The following is a 25,259-nucleotide window of genomic DNA, read 5'->3' as shown; positions in this document are numbered from 1 at the left end:
GTAAGGGCGAGAACACAAAATACATAACTAACATCACTTGGATCGACAGTAGTAAGATAAGCTGACAGAAATAACCACGTTACCAGGTGGATAGGGCCAGGAGAGGGGCTCCAAGGGCCTGCATGCAACAATGGCTGCCCTCCCACAGCTGTCCCACCCCCACTCTTAGTTCAAATGTTAATGATTGGGAACAGCATCCATTATCAGCCATCAGAAAAAGGTCCAAATGGACATGCTTTTGATGGCACCCTGGAACTGGCAAGAAGGCAGACCTACAAAATGGGAATTAGATCAAATGCAAACATCGCTGAGATACTGTGTGAGGGTGTCCACCGGTCCAACAGAGGTAACTAGCCCACTGATGGCCATGAGGAAGATAGAGACACTCAACACAGAGGCCTGTGGAACACAGTTCTACTGGACCTGTGGAGATGGCTGAGTAAGTATCAACTCTAACCCGAAACAACCGGTGGAATATAAACTGATAAAAATCTGTAGGGAGCCCTAGTCACAGACAGTAAATAAAATGTAATGGTGCCAAGAGGTGTTGTATGTCTTATGAAGGTAAAAAAACTGCAATGAGATGTTGGCATTCAGAAAAAGATTGTTGGATTGTTGCTTCCAACCTAACCAGATGGTCGATTGTGGGTGCATACTCATTGGGCTACCATCTTTGCAAGCAATTTGCAGAGCACACTGGTGAGGCTAATAGGCTGTAACATCCAGATGTTGGACCATCTGATTCTGAATCTAATCAAGGTCTGGGGCATGGGGCGAAGGAGTTTCCGGTCAGTCAGTGAAAGATTCATTATACAATTTAGCATGACAAGAGGTAAAGGATAAGGAGATGTTTCCAACTTGTCTTTCATGCATTCAAAACATAGCCAGGTAAGAAGAGAACTCCAACACAGTCACAAACTGGGTCACGAGGTGTTTAGCAAGAACAGAAGCATCGGTAGAAATACCACTATGAAAGAAGAGATCTGGAACAGTTGCTGATCTCCGGTTGCCCAGCAGACTGGGGATGAAGTGGCATACGCTTCTGAGGATGAGATGTAGTGCTTCCAGCATTTCTTCTCACAGATTTAATTAGATGGTGAGCCTTTGCATGGAGTAACTTAAAAGTGATGAGGGTGGTCTGCAAAGGAGGCCACTTGAGTCATTCCAGAGCCCTTTGGTGATCCTGGATAGCTGTTGCAACAACTCTGGTCCACTATGGCATTGGACAGGGGCAGAGGGTGCCCTTAGAAAATGGGATAACAATTCCCGTGGCACAGGTGACTGTTTTGGAGATGTTTCCAACGACCTTACTGATGCAATCTGGGATGAGAACAGAAGAGGTATACAACTAACAAATGGCTCTTCAAAGAGTCCAACATCGTAACAGGTCAGTCACATGGTGAGAAAGAAGAGACATAATCACCGGAAAGTGGTCAGTGTCATATGGGTCATTGTATAGTGACCACTGCAGTGAAGTTATGAGTTTGACAGAAGACACTGCAAGGCCAATAGCTGAAAAGATGCCATGAGTGGCACAGGCCCCTACAAGACTATGTGGCACTACTTCTAAGGGGATGGTGTGCATTGAAATCCATAGGCAGCAGGAAGGGGATGAGGGTGTTTTTGGATTAGGGTGGCCATTTGAAAGTACGCAGTTGCACGGACTGGTTTAAACAAATATTACAAATGGCGACTGTTGGAGTTGTTAAAACTCACCCTGCTGTTCCTTTCAGTGTGTTATGGAGGGAATCCACTCACTTGACAACATATATATGAACCAATATACTGACCCATTCCGATGCTCTCTTATTACCAGCATAATTCCAACAGAATTCACAGTATGTTGCTGAAAATTGTGTGTGTGCTATTTTTGCTGCTTCACTGAAGATACTCTGTGTTGATGCACAGAACATTTTTTCCCAGTTTCCAGGCAACATGTGAATTAGTCTGTGTCATCCAACAACTTTCAATGAATACAATCTAAGATGCTGTGGAATTTCATTAATGTTAATAACTATTAATAAGAAACTTGTCAATTACTGTACTAGAATTAGTACCAGCAAAAATTCTAATTACTTGTAGATATGCATTAATATTCTTTTTTCAGTTCTAACAATTCACAAGATGAGTGGAGCTACTGTAGCAGAAATGAGTACAAGCTTCAACTATGAAAACCTAACTTCATTCATGTGGTGCCACTCGTTAAACTGCATTTATTAAATTTGTCTTGCCTTATATAGAAGGTACTGGGATAAATACAAAGAGCAGGGGAGCGGATTGGACAGAGGAGTGACATTGAGCAGAGAGGTAGAGATAGCTAATAACAAATTGAAATTTGAAAATGATTGTGAAAAATAAGGAACTATATTTCTTGGGCTGTTAACAAAATTCCAACAACTCAAACTGCCAAGAGACCATCCTCACTTAAAGCATTCTTTCAATATTCCCAATATCAGTTATTATTTTGCTTTCTATCATAGCAAATGTGGGCTGACATTTGCTAAAACCTTGTTTGCCTACATGGAGCTCCATCAGATCTCCTGTGTGTATTACAGACCATGCCAACACAGGATATTTGGAAAATATAGCCTTGGAAATTTCTTTAGCTCCAGAGAGTCCTCATACAAGCTTTTGGCTCCTATCTGCATCTATCTTGTGTAAACTAGTTTATCATCTACACTTACCTTAAGCCCCCTGCTTCTTTCTTCTGTGACTGATCAAGTTTACAATTTAAATATATCTGCCCAGCATCATTTACTGTGTACAACATTGGGCAACAACTGTGACCCTGAAAGAATAAGAATCACTGGATAGTTCTGTATTTACAATATTATCAGGTACCTCAACCACTTTAAGGATAATTCAAATTATATCAGCAAACAGAGCTTCCGTAAAAAGATCAAATTAAATAAATAACTGTTACAGGATCCAGAAGCAGTGAAGAGTAACTATGGTAAATACACACCAGAAAATTTAAGTTTATGAATATGAGAGATATCTTCATAAACATTAAAAATAAATTAAAATATGTAAGAAGAAAAAACAACAAATAGTAAGAGTAGAGTATTACGCCCTGTCAATAACAAAGTCATTACAGAAGGAGCACAAGATCAAATGTGGAAGGAAATCGGTTGTGTCCTTGTTAAGGAAATCATTCTAGAATTTGCCTTGAGTGATTTACTGAAACGAACTTAAAGATTGAAGCCATATGGAGATTTGAGTCACCATTATCTCTAAGGCGATTCCACTTCCTTACTAGTGCACCATCTCCTTTGATGAAAAATGCAACGAACTGAGCTAATGAAAACAGAGTGCTAAGTGTCACATTTCAAAAGTAAGACTGTAAGGATGTGTCATAACAGTAAAATGTCAGCAGCAATGAAGACTGCTACTCACTCTTCCATTTCAGACACGAGCGTGACTTTTTGTTTAGTTAGAGCCTTATTAAACAGTATCAGCCAAGAAGTGACAATCTGCAGTATTCAAACATTCACGTAGCACATACCTGTCCACTAGGGGCCTGAAAATAATTTTGGCACTATAGGTAGTAGTACATCAATTTGCACAAAAATCAACCAATAATAGTGGCACATATTACAAAATTTCAATCAGTGTGAACCATTACATAGGAAGATGCCATGTTTTCATTGCCATCAGTAAAGAAAAACAGTTTGGGGTAAATAATATAGATTGCTTTGAGAAGTCACCATACACCTAAATGTTACATCACTGAGAGTTCTCCTGGCAGTAAAGTGAAGCAAACTTCTTGACAGTTACCAAAAATACAACAAACTGCTATCATCCAATTGCTATGACCACAGCTAAACACTCTCTCAAAAAGACTGGGAAAATATCTGTTTAGTAAAAAAGTCTGTTGCAGTTTTCATTCAAGTGATATTACATTATTGGAATGTATTATATTGTAGTAACTATAACTAACATAAGTTGGCACAGTGGATAGGCCTTGAAAAACTGAACACAGATCAGTCGAGAAAACAAGAAGAATTTGTGTGGAACTATGAAAAAAAAAAAACAAGCAAAATATACAAACTGATTAGTCCATGCGCAATATAAGCAACATGGAGGGTAATTTGGGCTTAGGAGTGCCGTGGTCCCGTGGTTAGCGTGAGCAGCTGCGGAACTGGAGGTCCTTGGTTCAAATCTTCACTCGAGTGAGAAGTTAATTTTTTATATAATCAACTTCGGTCTCCAAAATTCCAGGACATGTTCAGATTTGCTTGGACATATGTAGGATTTGACGGTCTACGCACGGAAAAATTTGCAAACGTTAAAACCATATGTTTTGACAAAGCACAGGGAAAACTGTGCGACTCTGAAACTGTTGCATTCATTTGTTGCAGTTTATGTGACAAACTCTTATGTTTTCATCATTTTTTTGGGAGTGATTATCACATCCACAAGAAAACCTAAATCGGGCAAGGTAGAAGAATCTTTTTACCCATTCGCCAAGAGTACAAGTTAGGTGGGTCGACAACATATTCCTGTCATGTGACGCACATGCCGTCACCAGAGTCGTATAGAATATATCAAACGTGTTTTCCTGTGGAGGAATCGGTTGACCTACGACCTTGCGATCAAATGTTTTCGGTTCCCATTGGAGAGGCACGTCCTTTCGTCTACTAATAGCATGGTTTTGCGGTGCGGCCGCAAAACACAGACACTTAACTTATTACAGTGAACAGGGACGTCAATGAACGAACAGACAGATCATAACGTTGCGAAAATAAATAAAATATACTTTTCACTCGAGGGAAGACTTGAACCAAGGACCCCTCGTTCCGCAGCTGCTCACGCTAACCACGGGACCAGGGGGCTCCTGAGCTGACTATCTCCTTGATGTTGCTTATCTTGCGCATGGACTACTCAATTTGTACATTTTCTTTTTTTTTTTTCGTAGTTCCACACAACTTCTTCCTGTTTACTCGATTGATCTGTGTTCAGTTTTTCAAGGCCTATCCACTCTGCCAACTTATAAGTAAATCTGAGGGGGGTGCGATGGGCAGGTTCCCTTGTAAGAATATATAATTTGGCTGAGGAAAATTCTGAAAAGGCAAGCCATTCATCGCTAATACAATGATTTCCGACACACAGATGCCAGCTGTCATCACTCTATATTTAAAAAAATAAAAAATAAAATATATATGTAATGTTGGAGCTACTGGCAGAATAGCGCAGTGCCTGATGGTCACTACTTCTGGATAATCCACTGCAGAACCACGAAATATCATATTTTTACTGTAACATTAAAACTGAAGGCCTTGGCATTCCAGGCCACTTCAAATATTTTATATAAATCTTCAAACAGAGATATGGGGGAAAATTTCTCACTATTAAATTTAATATCTAGGGACTTAAAAAATTCACTTTTATGATAAATGGAATTTATTAGGTAGTTTCCCATTTTGAGGCCAAAATAGGAAATTGACTAATAAATGCCATTTCACAGCAAACTTTATCCAAATGAACTATTTGATCAGGGACAGTTTGAAATATCTTTATTTTCTGCATATAAATATCAAAAGAAATTAACCCATTTTCAGTTTCTCGTATTGCACATTATCTGGCAATGCCCAGTTTAAAAAAAGAAGTGCATAAGAACATGCCTGAAACATAAACAATGCAACTGTGCACAAATGCAACAATGTATCAGTGCACTCTCAAGCTATGCTCTAGTGCCTGGTCAACTGTGGGCAGCTGAATGGTCTCCATAAGAATGGCAGCACTGGACTCAGATGTGGGACCTAGCATTTTAGAACAAAGAAACAAGTACATTTTTCTGCTAGTTGAAGTTGCTAGTATGTTGAAACTTTAAATACGGAAGTTTTAGATGGGATGGAGGTGCAACCTAAACTATCTCGTTTATGATGATGCCAACCACATCAAGTTCAGTGCTCACGACACTTTGCTAGTTCTTTTCTTACTTTAAAATGAGTGATGATACCAACACTGGTCCATCACAGGGTAGGGGTAAGGCTCCCACATCAGAAGGGATTGGTGATATTATCATCACATGTGATTAGATTAGATTCAGTTTTCGTTCTGCAGACCCAAAAAATGAGATGATTCTCGTGAGTGAGGAACATGTCGGAAAGTATAACATAAAACATAAATCATTTGAATATAATACTTACTACCCTGACCTTTTGTCAGCAGATAGTCAAAATAGGTTAATACAATGCAGTAAACTGGAGCAGCTAGTATTTACAGAATTAACACACTGTCAGAATGAAGCACTGTTATGCACTATTAATAAATGTATCATACACAAAATACCTAATCTTGACTGTTGTGACCAAGTGTTGTCAAAACTGAAATCTAAAAGATACATTTACTTAAGCTGGCTTAACAGTCTCTGTTAAGATATTCACCTATGGAATAGAAGGGGTCTAAGTTCTTGCTTGTAGCAGACTGCCACAAGTGACCACACGACCACACTACAGCAACCAGAAAACATTGGTCAACATATTTTTACCACACACAGTTTACCTGTAAAGCACAAGTAACTATTTTTGGTTCTACCTGTAGTCTAAGTACCTTGTCAGTTCTGCCTGTAACACTGTCAGTTATGGACCTCAAGGCTGTACATGCCCATAGAAGGGCTGTGCAGTATGCTAATCAGGGCTCATACACTATAAATTTGAAATCAGTGTTCTGCATTTTTTTTGTTAATTATTGAACTGGATGGAAAAGAAAGATAATGTTGAAAACACTAACTTAGGGAAATACACTACTCACAAGTGGGAAAATGCTGCTGCTTCTCAACTGAAACAATCATTTGTTGAAAGCTTACATAGAGCCAAAAGAAGAAAACAAGCACGGACCATTTTGGGAAAGAAACTGTTCAAGGTTTTGCAGAAGTAAACATTCCAGTCAGAAACCTCTTATTATAAAGAATAAAAACAATTTATTCCCTCTATTATTTTCCCTGATCACCAATAATTTTTACTTATTGTTTTTCTGTTTTCGATCAATTTGAAACCACTAACAATGCACCAATAGACAACTGGTGTTGTTAAATCTGTGAAAAAATAGATGCTAATCCTGACAACAGTTGATGCATGATGCATGTAACTTCAAATTTAAAAAAGGCTACTATGTTTAGTAACTGGCCACTATGGTTTGTAACCCAGAAAAATAAATGAAGACTCTGTACTTTAGACACACTAAAAGGATTTTAGCATGTACAGATACATGCAAAAAGAACATTCTTTCCCTGCTTTCAATGAAATGAGTAATGACCATGTAAGGCATAAGGCACCAGATGGTAGCTTGTGGAAATATGTGCAGTTATAGTTTAAAACAAGTGAGAGAATTCTATCTGATAATGCCAAACCTCATAAGGCAAAGCAAATAGTCAGCTGGATAAGTGTCCACTTTTTTGTACAGTACTATTAACATTTTACTGGGTGAACAAAGTGGTGCCACAAATATGTGAATGACATGTGAAACAAGAACATAATTCAATCTAAGCTATACAACTCTTTTATTGTTTGGCTATGCACACAGGTTTAGGACGCCACACCAATTTTCACGCAATTGCCAGAACAGGTAGGCATATAATGTTACTTTGTTGAGAAAATCAGAACCATAACTCATCATTGCATTAAACTTACTCTTATATACCGGCAATATGCTTGAAAAGGGCGTGATGCAAGAAAAATGTTGTACAGTATAAGGATAATACAGCTGAGATCAATTTATTTACAGAATGTCATTTTTCTAAAACTGCTCATGAAACAAACCTTTATGTCATGTCCATTATAATTATCCGCGTTGTTATGCCGTGGTCGGTTGACCACAGCAAAACAGCACGGATAATTATAATGAACATGACATTCCCGGCCATGAAAGTCTACATTTTAGTATATAAACTTTTGTGTGTTACTGTTGCAACTGAACTGATCATCAGGCAACACAAAATTATTGTACAGCCTATACAGCATGGTGGCGTTAATAATAAAAATAAAATTGTAAGCACACATTCGCTGTTTTTATTGTAGGTGATGAACATTTTTAGGAAGGTTAAAAATAGCTTTGTAAAATAATACATAGCTGCACTACTATTTCTACTGAACACAATCAACTTAAGACCAACATCACGCCATCTTCAGGACTCAGAATGGAACTCTGTCATGCACTCTCACAGTTACAATGCCAAATGTAACTTATAGAATGATCCATTACTATTATTAACTGTCTATGAGTAACCTTTATCTCGTGACAACATCAGTTATGGGGGAAACTATTTTAATGTGGACTCTTGACAATTGGACAACATGACATTTTTCACTTATACAATTTGTTGCCACAGATGAAAGAAACAATATCATCATCATCATCATCATCTAAGACTGATTACGCCTTTCAGCGTTCAGTCTGGAGCATAGCCCCCTTTATAAAATTCTTCCATGATCCCCTATTCAGTGCTAACATTGGTGCCTCTTTTGATGTTAAGCCTATTACTTCAAAATCATTCTTAACCGAATCCAGGTACCTTCTTCTTGGTCTACCCCGACTCCTCCTACCCTCTACTGCTGAACCCACGAGTCTCTTGGGTAACCTTGCTTCTCCCATGCGTGTAACATGACCCCACCATCTAAGCCTGCTCGCCCTGACTGCTACATCTATAGAGTTCATTCCCAGTCCCCCCCCCCCCCCCCTCACCCCCTCATTGTGTGGACACCCTCCTGCCATTGTTCCCAATCATCCTAGCTACTTTCATATCCGCAACCTCAACCTTATTGATAAGGTAACCTGAATCCACCCAGCTTTCGCTCCCATACAACAAAGATGGTCAAAAGATTGAACGGTGCACTGATAACTTAGTCTTGGTACTGACTTCCTTCTTGAAAAAGAGAGTAGATCGTAGCTGAGTGCTCACTGCATTAGCTTTGCTACACCTCGCTTCCAGTTCTTTCACTATGTTGCCATCCTGTGAGAATATGCATCCTAAGTACTTGAAAGCGTCCACCTGTTCTAACTTTGTTCCTCCTATTTCGCACTCAATCCGTTTATATCTCTTTCCCACTGACATTACTTTCATTTTGGAGATGCTAATCTTCATACTACATTCCTTACATTTCTGATCTAGCTCTGAAATATTACTTTGTAAACTTTCAATCGAATCTGCCATCACAACTGTCATTCGCATATGCGAGACTGCTTATTTTGTGTTCACATATCTTAATCTCACCCAGCCAGTCTATTGTTTTCAACATATGAACCATAAATAATATGAACAACAGTGGAGACAGGTTGCAGTCTTGTCTTACCCCTGAAACTACTCTGAACCATGAACTCAATTTACCGTCAACTCTAACTGCTGCCTGACTATTTACGTAAAGACCTTTAATTGCTTGCAAAAGTTTGCCTCCTATTCCATAATTTCGTAGAACAGACAATATCTTCCTCCTAGGAACCTGGTCATATGCCTTTTCTAGATCTATAAAGCATAGATACAACTCCCTGTTCCACTCATAACACTTCTCCACTATTTGTCGTAAGCTAAAGATCTGGTCCTAAACCCACACTGATTTTCATCCAATGCTCGCACTTTCCTTTCAGCAGTACCTGAGAAGATTTTACCCACAACGCTGATTAAAGAGAAGCCTCTGTAGTTGTTACAATCTTTTCTGTTTCCACGTTTAAAGATTGGTGTGATTACTGCTTTCGTCCAGTCTGATGGAACCTGTCCCAACTCCCACGTCATTTCAATTATCCTGTGTAGCCATTTAAGACCTGACATTCCACTGTATTTGACGAGTTCCGACTTAATTTCATCCACCCCAGCCACTTTATTGCATTGCAATCTATTGACCATTTTCTCCACTTCCTCAAATGTGATCCTATTTCCATTATCATTCCTATCCCATTGTACATCAAAATCTGAAACATTACTGATTGTATTTTCACCTACATTGAGCAACTCTTCAAAATATTCCCTCCATCTGCCCAAGGCATCAACAGGATTCACCAGCAGTTTTCCTGACCTGACCAAAATACTTGTCATTTCCTTCTTATCTCCCTTTCGAAGACTGCTAATTGTGCTCCAGAATGGTTTTCCAGCAGCTTGACCCAAAGTCTCCAACCTGTTTCCAAAGTCTTTCCAAGATTTCTTCTTGCATGCTGCAATTATCTGTTTGGCTTTGTTTCTTTCTTCAACATAACTTTCTCTGTTTACCTGAGTTCTAGTATGTAGCCATTTTTGATATGCCTTCTTCCTTTTACAGGCTGCCTTGACTGTGTCATTCCACCAAGCTGTTTGCTTCATCCTACCTTTAAGCACTAATGTTGCAAGACTTTCTTTAGCCACTTCTAGTACTGTGTCCCTGTACCTTGTCCGTTTCTTTTCCAATGACTGTAACTGACTACATTCAACTAACTGGTACCTGAGATCACTGTTACGTATTTGTGCCCGATTTCCTTATCCTGAAGTTTCTCCACTCCTATCCTCCTACATATGGACCTGACCTCCTGCACTTTCGGCCTCACAATCCCAATTTCACTGCAGATTAAATAATGATCAGTGCCATCAAAGAATCCCCTGAATACACGTGTCCCCCTCACAACCTTCCTAAATTCCTGATCTGTTATTATATAGTCAATGACAGATCTGGTTCCCCTGCCTTCCCAGGTATACCGGTGAATGTTCTTATGTTTAAAAAAGGAGTTGGTGATTACTAAGCCCACACTGGCACAGAAATCCAAGAGTTGTTTCCCATTCCTGTTGGCCTCCATATCCTCTCCAAATTTACCCATAACCTTTTCATACCCTTCTGTTCGATTTCCAATCCTGGCATTAAAATCACCCATGAGCAGAACACCATCCTTGTCCTTTACTCTAACAACCACATCACTGAGTGCGTCATAAAAACTATCCATTTTATCTTGATCTGTCCCTTCACAATGTGAATATACTGACACAATCCTAATTTTTTTGCTAGACACTTTCAAATCTATCCACATCAGTCGTTCATTTGCATACCTTATTGCAACTACGCTGGGTTCCATTTCTTTCCTGATGTAAAGCCCCATACCCCATTGTGCTATTCCTGCTTTGACTCCTGACAGGTAGACCTTGTATTCTCCCACTTCCTCTTCTTTCTCACCCCTTACCTGAATGTCACTAACAGCTAAAACGTCCAACCCCATCTTACTTGCAGCCTCTGCCAGCTCTACCTTCTTCCCGGAGTAGCCCCCATTGATATTAATAGCTCCCCATCTCATTACCATTCGTTTGCCGAGTTGTATCTGAGGAGTCCCTGGTTTGTCAATTAGAGGTGGGACTCCGTCACCTCCAAAGGTCTGAAACATTTTGCTCTGATTGTTGCCAGCATCCTATTCAAACAGAAGAAACAATAAGGATGACAAAAAATTCTACTAGGACTAACTGGGGATTGGAATCTAGAACAATGGACCTTTAGTCAACATTTACTAATTTATTAAGCCATCACAATTTTTTTTCCCATCGGAAGTAGGGTTGGTGGCGGCAGTGGTGGTGGTGGTGGTGGAGCTTTACTTGCATCAGCAAATAAAGTGTGCACACTTTTTGTTTTCTAAACTTCCCAGTAATGTCTATGTAAATGCTGTCAACATAAATAATTATTGCAGTACCATTTGAATCATTCAACAATGATCTTTCTGTGAAATGAGCTGCAAAGGATATTCTGCCCTTGCAGTTACTCAAATACTTGGTTTGTACCTTCACCATACAAGTGTGCTTTCCCATTTGGAACAAAGAAGCTTAGAACAACATTCTTCAATGCTCATTATTCATAAGATAATAACAGCCACAAAAGAAAAAATGCCATCCTAACAGAATAACTGCATGTATGTATGGTCAAAGTATTCTCTCAGACTGTGCCATTCACTCTCAAAACAACACACAGACTGTAGCTAAGCAATTCTCCAATTCTTTTTCCAACGGTGCTAGTTCAGCAAGATGTATATATTAGACCCTCTGTGTAATTCATGAAGTGGGAGTGAGGTACTGCTAAGTTGAAGCTGCAAGGTTGATGATATGGCCTGTCTCAATAGTTCTCCTAGAAACAGCATTCCACAAAAGGCAAGGGTCAAGGTTTGGGACTCAGTTCAGCACACAGTTTTAATTACTATCTTGGTAAGTTTCAATCAGTTAGACTGTTCACTTCGAACTTCATGGGACTAATCATATCAGCCACATTTATCAATTTCTTGTAAGTAACATACTGATCTCATTGGCAAATACAAAAGGTAAGAGTAGTGAGCACATGACTTCTTTTGTCTGCACACCTGCAAAAAGTGGGTAACCAATGTGGTCATATAAGAGCACCAACATTTGTTCTCCAATCAACTACTGAATATATCCAAAAGATGACTGACTGAATGACAACTGGTAAGTTTCAAAATATTCTGAGACACTTCACTTCATAAAATTACTTACAGCTGCAACTACCGAGTTTCGACCAACCCATGCACAGCTCAGAAATGGCAGGAACTCAGTACGTAATTTGCTAACTGTCATTTGTTTGTTTGCATCAGCTACAGATATGGAAGAGTCATGCCCCACCCAACAAACTTTGTTCCCATCACCTGAGAAGGCAACAGCACGCACCCATCCTCCTGCAAATAAAATAGGAAATCTCACATGAGAAAAAGTGGAAAAGGTTTGCAAAATTTTCGTAGATTACAGAGAAACTGTTTCACCTAAATACAGAATATTTATGGACATACCTCCTCCTGATGAATTTGGAAACTCTGCAAGTAACTGTCCCAAGGTCATCTTCATTCCCCATGGAGAAGGTTGTGGCATTTCCTCTATGTCTTTGATAAAGGCAGAAAAGATTCTCACCTGAAAATACAAGCACCTTAGATAACATACTGTTGCAATTATTTACATACATTCAGTGCACCAAGAAAGTTTGTAATAAAATGGCAAATATGCCAGTCACAGTGCGGAACTTGAAGGCGAGGCAACAACAACATCAATGTTTCAGATGCCAGTGCATCGGGCACAGGGTACGCCAATGCTTTATGCCTGATGTCTATATCTGCTCACTTCCACATGAAGAGGCACTTAAGTGTACAAACTGTGGTAGAAAACACTCAGCATGTTATTCTAGTTGTGAGAAATTCAAAGCTGCCTTAGGTTGCCAATGTGGAATAACCTACAAGACACCAACCATCCAGTAGACAACTCACTCTGTCTGCACACCGTCATGTTAGGTCAGCAAAGCAAAGCAGCACTCTGGTTGAGGTCCTTGTGCAAAAGCACCACTGAATGTGAGCCTCGTCGGAGGCTTCAACAATGTGGAACAACCGCTACTGCTGAACCGAGGCAACAGTTGTGCCCACACCAACTCCCAGTAGGAGGCATGTTGCTCCATAAACTGCACACTGCAGGTGCAGATTGACATCCCACATGTCCTGGAGATGTAGTGCGGCCCACAAGCAGCGGTGGAGACAGAACATGAGACTACAAATCTCTGTCCCACAAGCCAGAAGACTAGGTTAGATGTCAGCTTCTCGGAAGGTGGCAGTAGCCATGACCATGACGGAGCTACCAACTGCAACAACATGGCACTCAGCACCAACTATACTGACGCTGCTAGAAGTGGAGACATCGACAGCTTTGTCACATTGCTCCTGATACTCTTTGATCGTACGATGAACATAGTCAAACAACCTGCTGCTCTAGATGTCTGTGACACTGCTGTGGGTACAGCCAAGTTGCCAGCTGCTCAACATCTAGCAGCTTAACTTGCTACCTCGCGTGCTCACGGGTGCGAGCTGCAGGACTGATCATCCTGGCTGACTACAGTCATGCTACCAGAAACACAGCCAACAGCAAAGGCCAAGAAGGAGAATCTAAATCACAAATCCCCAAGATAATCAAAAGAGAAAACCACAACATCATGGTAGTTGCACGGTAGGCCAAACACTTAGGTGTTAGAACTGTGTCATATAAAGAGGTTGACGGGTTCTCTGAAGAACCGAGTTGAATGTGCATGGGAATGGAAGAGGAGAGGCCAATCCTGGGATCCATAGTCTTGGCTTCCTCAGCAACTGGCTGGTGTTGGGTCACTGGTCTGCAGACTTCTGGCAACAGGGTTTCCAAAAGGGGTTCCTGTCACTGGTAGACACCAGAGGAGGATGCTCCTTCTCTGGCTGGGTACAGGGAGTTTAGGTCCCTGAACATGGTGCTGCAGGAACCACAAGAAGTCAACAATGTGGGAGTAAATATACAAAGTATTGCCGACGACCTGGTTAAAGTGGTGGCAAAAGTCGATATCATGTAGACAGAATATAAACAAATAGTATTTTTTCCACTCTTAAAAATTTGAGAGGCGATTGGCTATCTTCAATGCTTGGATTTTGCATTTCTTAAATAATGTAGCACACTATGGGGGCTGGTGAGGCTGGCTGTTTATGCAACTGCCACAGTCAAGGGGCAGCTCACATGGTGCATTTTCATGCAGTAGTCAACCGCAGTCTCCACAAATCAGGTCGTAAGTACCGTGGGTAAATATGTGCCTGACGCACTGACATTGCATTAGGTGTGATCATCACTGGCTCCACTCTATATGCATCAAGCCGGGAAGAGTCTTCTGAGAGGATGTATACAGAAGACAAATACTGATCAATATGATTGTAACTAAGAACCGATAAAATTAAGAGACAGACGCAAGTAGAAGTGAGAGTGGGCTGAGGGTGTAGGTGAGCAAAATGCTCAGCTCAGAAAGCAGCTGGAGAACCCCACGACATATTATGCAATGGGAGATGCACTTGCTGCATCTGACTCATTCTCTCACCCTTCACTACCACAAGAAAACTAGCAATGTGGACAAATTTATCGAATCTCAGGAAATGCAACAACAATGATGAGACAGTAAATCAACAACAACGTAAAAGAATAAGGAAAATGGAAAAGGTTGGGAGGACAGGAGCCAGGTCCGACCAACGAACATCATCAGTTATGTGCTCCCATAGTCAGAGTGGGCGACAGGGCACGCCTCCAATTCCTCAGTCAGCTGATGAGGCCAATATGTCCTATGTAACAGAGAGGAGGTATTGAGTGAGGGAAACGCAGCTTCACATCACAGCAGTAAACCATGATTTTGACCTTCTCCATCTGTCTGGATGCAAACCAGGAACAGAGAGGAGTACATCACTTTGTTTTGCTTGCCTCCTAAGACTTTTCCAAGGAGAAAAAGGTCACATGTTTGTAAAAATCTGCACAGAAGTATTCTCATATGTCTTAACACAGCTGCAGCTTCACAGCAGCAAGCTGAAAGCTTATTTCTTTTCATGGTGCCTGATATCTGCTGTGGAAAGATTGTCAGAGCCCTGTGACCACCAGATGATAACTTTGGCCAGCTATCCAAACTTTGGCCAGCTATCCACCATGTTGCTGCCTATTCCAAACAAAGGCTCTTCCCATGGGAGCCACCCAGCCAGAGCAATAACCGTCTGTCTCAATGGCCGTTGCCCATAGTCATGGTGCACCCAAACGGACAGGCACCTACTCCTTGACATGAACAGGGAGGTGACAGCTTTAGTATTGACGGGGCATTCCCTGTGCATTCAGGTTCTACCACTGTACAAGTACCTGATAAATCTCCACATGGACTGAGTGACCTTCCCTGCATTTCAGGAAAAAATTCTGAAAGGGTGTAGTTCAAACCTAGAAGTGAGGAGCAAATGTAAGTCAACAAATAGGTGGTGTAAAATAATGAAAGAATGAAGGAAAAGCTGTAGTCCAGTCCAATGTATAAGCTAGGTTGTCAGCAGGGAATCTGTTCTAGGGACTAACAAGGTGAGGGACTGACATGTGGGTCACCAATATTTATCAGGTTTAGCAAGGACATTCTACAGTATAACCCCACTTTTATATTCTTGGAATTAATGTTTTCCTGCCATTTACAACACTTTTTTATCGCTCCCATGAAATATCCTATGTCCACAATGTTAATTTGCACCCAAGTTTACATCAACATATTTATCATTTTCCCGTAACTTAAACTTTATAAAAGAAGTTTGCGAAGAAAAAAAATTACATAAAATGACGCTGGAATGATGTTGGCCATCAAGTAGTATTTACAAACATTACGTGGTTAAGTTTCTTGACACCTAGGCGCTCTGCTCAGTGGATTTGGAGCGGGAAACATGTAAAAGTTGGAACAATTTGTGCCGTATCTCCTGCTGCTGCGAAGTTCTACTCAGTGTGGTGGCTGATGGGAGTAATTGCACCCCATATATATGGTGCTCCCAAAACGGATTTCGTAAACTGATGTCCAAATACCGCTTCTGGGTCATCAACGTTACTTCGAATAAAGATATAATGACGAATCACGACCAGTTCCAAACTGCTTATACAGTCTTGCACAATGTCGTAATTGTTGTGATCGAGGCTACATCTTTGTCGAATCATATTTAGTGCGTTTCACCGATTGACCGCCTGCAGCACTAGTTGAAACCTTCAGTCACTTTGTGTTGCTTGCGTGTTGGTTTAAACACAGTGCCATATAATTATGATTTTTTTAATGCTGGATGAAATGTGTTTCGAGAATTTATTCTCATTGTCAGGTGCAGTATTTACGTATGTATTTTTTGTGATGTTATACAAACAATCAATGTAAGTGATAGCTGGCATGTGTGGGGGTTTACCTACATAACTGAGGAGGCAAAGTACGTGATAACATCAAAAAGATGAATACAGTGTTAGTTTTTGAAAAAATGAGGTCAAAGTCGATTATGAAAAATCGAACATTCAATACTATACATAGAAAGAGCATCTAAAAACAAACATCCATTATTAATATAATATGAGATGCTTAGTTAATTATGTTCAAGTTATTAATGTTTTTTGTGTTTTCATGCTGTAGCTTGTTTACCCGTGATTCTCTGCATATAGCAGAGTGAGGTTGGTGGTCTGCGTTCACATTAAACTGTCAGTGTTGTTCACGAATTCAGAGAATCAACAACCTTCGACAAGTTTGCTGGCACAATGTGAAGTTCAAAATGTTGAAGATGTTGCAGGTATTGTTGAAAACAAGAGTGAAAAAAGCAAACAAGCACTCACTGACGTGATAAAAGTTCTCAAATTTATTTTGAGACAAGAGCTTTGCACTGCCAGCTGCGAGCACATCAATTTCTGAAAGATCTTGTTTTATCCACAGTTTTGGATTATATGGTATGCACCAGGAAGTGACTTTTGTAAAAGTTGAAGAGGTTGTCTATGAAAATAAAACTGAAGCTCTTCCAGATTTTGTTGACAGTATTAATATCACCGATGACTCAAGTGCATCAACCGCATCACCTGTACAATTAGGATGAAAATATGAAGATTCAGTGTATGAACCAAATCAAAGAGAGAAGACCTGGGGGTAAGTAACATTGAGTGTCAAAATAACTGCAATTGTATTGGCGAAACAGCATCCTGATTGGAGTCTGAAAACATTGCAGACCAAGGAAGTAAGTTCAAGGTTAATAAGAAAGGACTTAGTGAAAAGATGGGAAGCAGCAGACATCGAAAACGGAGTATACTGAGTTGGTAAATTAAATGCTGTCAATAAATGGGCATTCAAGAGATTCACTGAAGCCAGAGAAGGTGCAGAGCACATAGCAGCTTCTCTTCAGCAGTGGGCGATAGCAGCAAGTATGCAGTTTAAATCACAGGCAAGTGATGTTCAGTTCACAGAGTCGTCGTCGTCGTCGTCATCATCCTATCAAGCTCTTTCAGCGACAGGCCAAGCCTCCATTGCAACCTATGACTGAGATTTTGTAATAAACACTGACCACACAGGATGACAATATTTACGAGAAGAGAGAGAGAGAGAGAGAGAGAGAGAGAGAGAGAGAGAGAGAGAGAGAGAGATATTGGAATAACACTGAAGTGGGCGGAGCTTGCACAGTATGCATTTCTGTTGCTAGGCATGTACAGCATAACTCATTGCCAGTTCAGTGCTGCCTGCATTGTTGACCTGGCTTGTTCTGTTCATCTGTAGTGATTGTTTCTGCTAGTGCTGCTTCATTCTTGTTTTTCTACTCAGTAAAAATTCTGTTGAAACTATTTTAATGTTGGAAACAGCTTACCAAGATGATGCTATGTATGAGTGATTTTCTCGATTTAAAAATGGCGATATGCCCATTGATGACAAACCTGGTTCAGGACGTACATCAACTGCCCAAATCGACAAAAGTATTGAAAAAATTTGAGAGCTTGTTGCTCACAGACCATTGAAAGACAACTGATCAACTGTCAGGAATTAGTGGATTATCTTGGAGCTCAGTTCAGCGGAATTTAACAGAAGATCTGGGAATGAAAAGGGTTGCTGCTGAGTTTGTTCCTCGGGTTCTGACTGATAATCCAAAGCAACATCAAGTTGCGTGCTTTGAAGCAACAGCTTGAAACTGATCAAGATTCTGTGTCAAAGGTCATTACGGGTGCTGAGTAATGGTGCTATGGTTACGACCCGCAAACCAATGGAAGATGTCATCGCCACCCTGCCAGAAAAATGTTGAGTCAAATCAAACATCAAAACAATGCCAAGGGCATAGTTCATTCAGAGCCTGTTCCCCCATGTAAGACAGTCAGTCAAACCTTTTATTTGGAAGTTTTCAGAGGATTGTGCAACAGTGTTCTTCAAAAAAGACCTAATTTGTAGCAGACAGGAGACTGATTCTTCTACCACAACAATGCACCTGCACACACAGGCATCTCTGTTAGTTTTTGGCTACAAATGGCATGGTTCTGCTGCCCGATACATGTTACTCCCACGACCTGGCTCTGTGTTACTTTTTCTTATTTCCACAGATGAAAAGGGGCATGAAAGGACACCAATTTGACAAAATTTGAGACGTCAAGAGAAAAACAAGGGAGGAGCTGTCAGCCATTTCTAAAGATGACTACAAAAAAAATTTTCACGCAGCGCAGCACTGGTGGGACAAATATATTAGTTGTAATGGAGAGTATTTCAAAGAAGATAAGTTTGTTTTGTAAACAACTTGAAAATATATAGCTTTTAAAAAATAATTCCTTTTTTTCATACCCTCTTGTACAGTTAGTATAAAACATGCTGATACGCTGAAGCAATAAAAAACATTTGTTTCAATTGGTACTGAGAACTCTCTTACATCATGCAATATTCCATTGCTGCATCTGAAAAACTGATGCTGACAGTGTTCTTGTGTTAGCAAGAATACACTAGAAAATTCAGTCCACCAGTCTCTCAGGAAGCTGAAGCTCTGCACAGCCAATCTGGAAACGTTTTTTTGCCACATGCTTAAAATGGCAAAATTACCTCCCAACTGCATGAATCTTATCTGGTTCGCAATGTGAAACCTTATCTGCAGCAAAATACAATCTTCCTGATAATCGATTTATATGGTGGCTGAAACAACTTCACACGCCATGAGAGGACTTTCATATATGAGGATGCTCAACCAACATGCAATGTGAACGAGATGGGTGTGATGAACAACCAAAATGTACTTCTCTGTTAACCATGTGACGTTTACTTTTTTCGAGAGGTAAATAATTTCATCACACGACTTCAAAACCATGTGATATACATGACTTCAAAATTGTACGGTACTTCAAAATTGTACAGTACTTCAAAATTGTACGACATCACAGCAGAGCAGATAACTGCATCTGCACACGCTTACTGAAGTTAAAATGATACACCAGATCAACGCTATTAGAAGAACCGTTATAAAGGTTTGGAATGCTTTCTATCTTAGAAAAAATAAGGAAGAATGGAGAGTGAACACATTACCTTTCCACAAGTAAGTACAAAACTGGTAAGCCTCATCCTCTCCAAAGCTATGTTGCATTTGTTTTTAAGCAATTTGGGAAATGCACATGACTGACATTTAAAGTTGTAAACATTATTAAAACTTGCAGCTACTTTGAAAATAATGATTTACCTACAAACACAGAAAACAAGTTTCTTCTTTATTACATTCACATACAATTACTCACCTTAAAATCTGTTGATCCGGCAACGAGCAACACATTGTTTGGATGCCAATCAATTGCTGTGATAGTGGAGCGGATGGGCTTCTTTATATGTTTTGAAACCCACCAATCATTTTCACTTTCAAAGTAGCACACAGAAATCAGTCGTGCTCCGGAACCAACAGCAAACTTGTTTTCTGCAGCACAAATGACAAAAGCATTTGATTCAAAAACAGTCAATAGGGTAACATTTATTAACTGAAGCTCTGAAAAAATGGCTTTCATTTGTGTAGAGAGAAGTGCAAGTAAAAGCTGTGCAAGTACATGAAATTTTTATTTGTGGTATTATTATTGCTATTATTACTAAATTTTCTGGCTGTTGCTTGTGTACGAATAGCTCTAGCTTCTTTCTCTTTTTTTCAGAAGCTCATATATAACTTGGAATACAAAACAACAAAAGTACTTGAATTCATCAGTGTACATAATGCAGCAATTATGATACTTGTCCAAATTACTAGCAAACAAAGATATAATAAGGAATACTACAGGATTTAATTAAGGTCATTACATGACTTCTCACCAAGGATGATGTAATACCAATAGCAAGTGTATAGGCAGTCACTATTTCATGTGATACTAAACATTTACATTCTAAAGCCCTTTTGGCAAATGAAGGCTTTTATGAAAAAACACTTTCACAAATATCCAAGCTCAAGGAGGATCCATACTTGACAATTTCTCATTGTGGCAGTAAATTAAATAATAAGACTTTTACACTTATACTCATACTCTGCAAACAACTGTAAAAAGTGTGACAAAGTACTTTCCACTGCGCCATGTATCAGGCTTTCCTCCTGTTTGATCTGCATATGGAGTGTGAGGGAAGAATGACTATCTAAATACCTCTGCGAGCGCTGGATTTCATGCAATCTCATCTTATCACGGAAGAACTTATATATAGTGTACTGTAATATATGGCTAACAGATGAAATGTATTCTAACAATACCCAATAGTGTACAACTCTGAACCCCTGAATTGAACCTGAAACCAAACAATAATTCAGTAACCAGAATGTTCATCTTTCATCCTCTTGGTCAATACTTGTAATGAAGAGAGTTCACCAGGATGAGAACTCAAAATAACTAATCTTGAGCCGGGTGCTAATCTCAGTGTCTGGAGGTAACTCACATATTTTTAAATGACATTTTAGGTTTCATATTTGTTTATTCACTTTTTCTTCAAATTATATGTAAATTTTGTTTAAAATATCTGTTGTATACAAACTTGCAATGAAATACACTAACTGATTAAAAATCCAATATAATTCGCAACTGACCACTAGATTTCACGAGAGGCAGATTGCCTGTATCAAACGGGGTAGGGAATATTGTGTTGTCAGTAGAGAAGTAGTGACAGCAAAATGAGTCAGCCAGGTGATCTCACTGATTTGGAACATTGGATGTCACGTGAGTAACAAACTCATCAAAGATATTTCAATCCTTATAATGCTGCCCATGTTAACTGGAAACATCAAGGAAGGAAGCATAGCCAACCAAGTTCAAGCAGACCTCATATACTGACAGACAGGAACCAGCATTGTGGAGGGGGGATGTAAAATACTGCATGAAATTAGTGCAAAATATCACTCGTAAGTGCTATCAGCAGTTCAGCTAGCACAATGTCTGTGCATAGGAAGTTAAAAATGAATGGGATACAAAGGTTGAGCACACATTTCTGCAGCCAACGCTATGCGAGACTTGAGGTGGTGTAAAGATGTCATTGGACAGTGAATGACTAGAAACGAGTGATGAATCCAGCTATAACCTGTGGCAATCCGATGGAAGAGTTTAGGGTTGGTGATTGCCTGAAGAACATTATGTACCATCATGTGTAGTGCCAACAGTGAAGTACCAAAGATATGGTGATATGGCATTGGGGTGTTTTCCCTGGTTGGGGTGTAGTCATCTTATTGAGCTTAAGGAAATACTAAATGTGAAAGCTTATGAACACATTATTTACAGCACTGTGACCTGTGTACAGCAGAGGAACATTCTTGAGATAATTATTTGTTTCAGCATGACAATGCTAAGCATTAAAGCCATATTTGGTGGACAATAAATTCCTGAAATGGAGTGGCCTGCCGCACCAGTCTCGACCTGAGCCCAATGGACAAGTTAAGACACTGACTTGGCTCAAGACCCAAGACCCCTGTGTCCAACATCGCCACCTTCCCTGGTTTTGGGTCTTGAGGAAGAACGGGCTACCATTCCTCTCCCCCCCCCCCCCCCTGCCTCTCTCTCTCTCTCTCTCTCTCTCTCTCTCTCTCTCTCTCTCTCTCTCTCTCTCTCTCTCTCTCACACACACACACACACACACACACACACACACACACAACACTGAGAGTGACCCCAGCAGAGTCCATGCCATCATAATGAAAAAGGATGGATACAACCCACATGAATTTCCCCTAATAGGTGTCCAGAGAAGTGTGATCAGACAGTGTGCTTAATCATACATATTTTATCCTTCTAACTAATAAGAACAATCAGCAGGCGAGCTATAATGAAACGTACCTTTTGCCATTTCACAACAACATTCTTTTAGATTAGAAACTGTTTCCCTTTACACATTTAAAATAATGTGTCATTGTTAATGCTTGTTTTTTAAACCAAAACATATTTGAATATTTCATAGCAATGTGGTTTATGCCACAAATGTGTAATTACAGTGCTGCAATTTCAACAGAAACATAGGAACTCAAAAAAATGTATGAAAAGTTAATTACTGACTGATGATTTTGGTAAATAACTGAGATGACTGATCAAGGATCATGAGGAGACTGCACATCATAAATCACACTAACTGAGCAAGAATTATTGCATTGAACAGAATCTGTATGAAATTGTCATAAAACACTACGAGGTGTGTTTTTTTAAGTAAGTACCGTTTTGAAATTATAAAAAGACATGTTAAGATATCTCAATAATTTTATTTTTACATGAAAGCCTGTACCTTAATCTATGCACTGATGCCATTGCAGTCCGATTCTTCCTTGTTTACGTTGTGTACTGAGTGTTTAAGATGCCTCCGATAATCGTGAGTCCGCCGACTGCGAAGTACGGGCTGTTATAAGATTTCTTAGTGTTAAAGGCCTAAAAGCAATTGATATTCATCGTGAGATCTGTGTAGTTTACGGAGAAAACATTAAGAGTGATGGAATGGTAAGAAAGTGGGTGAGAGCATTTAAAGATGGCTGCACAAATGTGCATGATGAACAAAGGAGTGGGCGTCCTTTGGTCGTTAATGAAAGTTTTGTGCAGGAAGTGGACAATAAGGTGAGAGAAAACAGATGCTTTACAATTTCCTCCTTGCGGGATGACTTTCCTAAAGTTTCTCGTAGTGCTTTGTGTGGCATTGTGACCGAGCACTTGAATTACCGAAAATTGTGCGCAAGTTGGAAACCGAAAATGTTGACGGATGTGCACAAAACCAAACGTTTAGACAGTGCATCGACTTTCCTTGAGTGATACCACAATGACGGTGATGATTTCTTAAGCCAAATTGTTATGGGCGATGAAACATGCGTCGTCTACGTCACACCAGAATCAAAGCAACAGTCCATGGAAGTTGAGCAAGGGCATTATTTTGCTGCAAGACAATACCTGTCCGCATGTGGTGAATCAGACCAAAGACCTCATCACATCTTTTTGATGGAAAACTCTAGATCATCCTCCGTGCAGCACCGATCTTGCATCCAGTGACTACCATCTGTTCCTGCACTTGAAGAAACACCTGGGCAGTCAGCGTCTTCATGACGAAATCAAAACAGTGGTGATGCAGTGGTTAACAAGTCAAGCGGCGGACTTCTATGAGGACGGTATTCAAAAACTGGTACAACGTTATGACAAGTGCCTCAATATTGACGGAAATTATGTAGAAAAGTAGATTAAGGTACAGGCTTTCATGTAAAAATAAAATTATTGAGATATCTTAGTATGTCTTTTTTTAATTTCAAAATGATACTTACTTAAAAAACACCCCTGTACTATGTATGAGCTATACAGATCCAACACACACACACACACACACACACACACACACACACACACACACACACACACACACACTTTTTCAGAAAGCTTTTGTTACATAATGTAAGAAACTTCCTTCTTCCACTCTTACACAGTCAATTGTACTGGGTTGGAGTGACCACATCGAAAGAGCGGAAACAACAAATACGTTATGGGCCAATGCATTATAGTATTTTTCAAAGCACAATGTGGAGTTGTTATGTACAATTATTAAATTTGCAGCCATGAAATTTTAGCACTCCATTACATATTCCTAGTATTAACTACTAAAACAACATCAAAAAGTATGATTCTAAGCATACCAAGTGGTGACCACTTCACACATGTGGCTGCTCTATTGATGCGCAGCAAGACAAGTGTTGGTTTCCACTTTCCATCTTCACCCTGAGTCCACACATACGCATTTCGATCCTAAAAATAAAGAAATTTTTCTCAAAATGTACTTAATAGGTATACAAATAAAAAATATATATATATATGGTTAATATTGTAATGAAATAAAACAACTGTCAATATCCAGAAATTCTGTGATCTCTGAAGATATAAAGAGCAAAATAAAAATATTACAAGATTAAATAGTACATTAAACATACCACAGCACAGGTCACAATCCTATTTGTTTTAGGAGCCCAATCAATACCAGTCACACGTAAATCATGCTGGTTCAACACATCCAGTAACTTCCAGTCATTATCTAGACGTTTATAAATGTGAACCTCATGGTTGTTAGGAGACAAAGCCACTTCTGCAAAAAATATCATAACAAATTATACAGTCTGGAGTGGAACTACCATATGCTTCAATGATACTCTAACATCAATTGTGTGCTCACCCCTCTATAATGAACTTTGATGTCAAAAATCATCACAACATGGAAGAAACGCATCAGAGGCACAAAAAAATAAAGAATTAGACTGTATATTGTAACATGAAAGTAACAGCTGCAGTAAAGGTACGAGACGTGTTTTTTAAGTAAGTACTGTTTTGAAATTAGAAAGAGACCATGCTACGATATCTCAATAATTTTATTTTTACATGAAAGCCTGTACCTTAATCTACTTTTCTACATAATTTCCGCCAATATTGAGGCACTTGTCATAATGTTGTACCAGTTTTTGAATACCCTCCTCATAGAAGTCTGCCGCCTGACTTGTTAACCACTGCATCACCACAGTTTTGACTTCATCATCGTCTTGAAGACGCTGAC

General features: G+C 39.6%; 1 protein-coding gene across 2 annotated transcripts in view; it reads right to left on the bottom strand.

Moving 5' to 3' along the window:
• Positions 1-25,259, bottom strand: part of LOC124605455 (actin-related protein 2/3 complex subunit 1A-B) — a 38,622-nt gene that overhangs the window by 4,068 nt on the left and 9,295 nt on the right. For both annotated transcript variants that reach the window (XM_047137140.1, XM_047137141.1), the window contains exons 3-8: positions 24,646-24,797; positions 24,355-24,463; positions 19,985-20,157; positions 12,733-12,850; positions 12,443-12,621; positions 2,685-2,788 (exon numbers count right to left, since the gene is read on the bottom strand). In XM_047137140.1, the coding sequence (XP_046993096.1) occupies positions 2,685-2,788; positions 12,443-12,621; positions 12,733-12,850; positions 19,985-20,157; positions 24,355-24,463; positions 24,646-24,797 (835 nt within the window). The remainder of the gene's footprint in view (positions 1-2,684; positions 2,789-12,442; positions 12,622-12,732; positions 12,851-19,984; positions 20,158-24,354; positions 24,464-24,645; positions 24,798-25,259) is intronic.

Source organism: Schistocerca americana, chromosome 3, assembly GCF_021461395.2.
Source record: "Schistocerca americana isolate TAMUIC-IGC-003095 chromosome 3, iqSchAmer2.1, whole genome shotgun sequence".
In the NCBI taxonomy this organism is placed as follows: Eukaryota; Metazoa; Arthropoda; class Insecta; order Orthoptera; family Acrididae; genus Schistocerca; species Schistocerca americana.
Note: the sequence above shows the minus strand (reverse complement) of the source record. Positions and strands in the feature narration are given on the sequence as shown.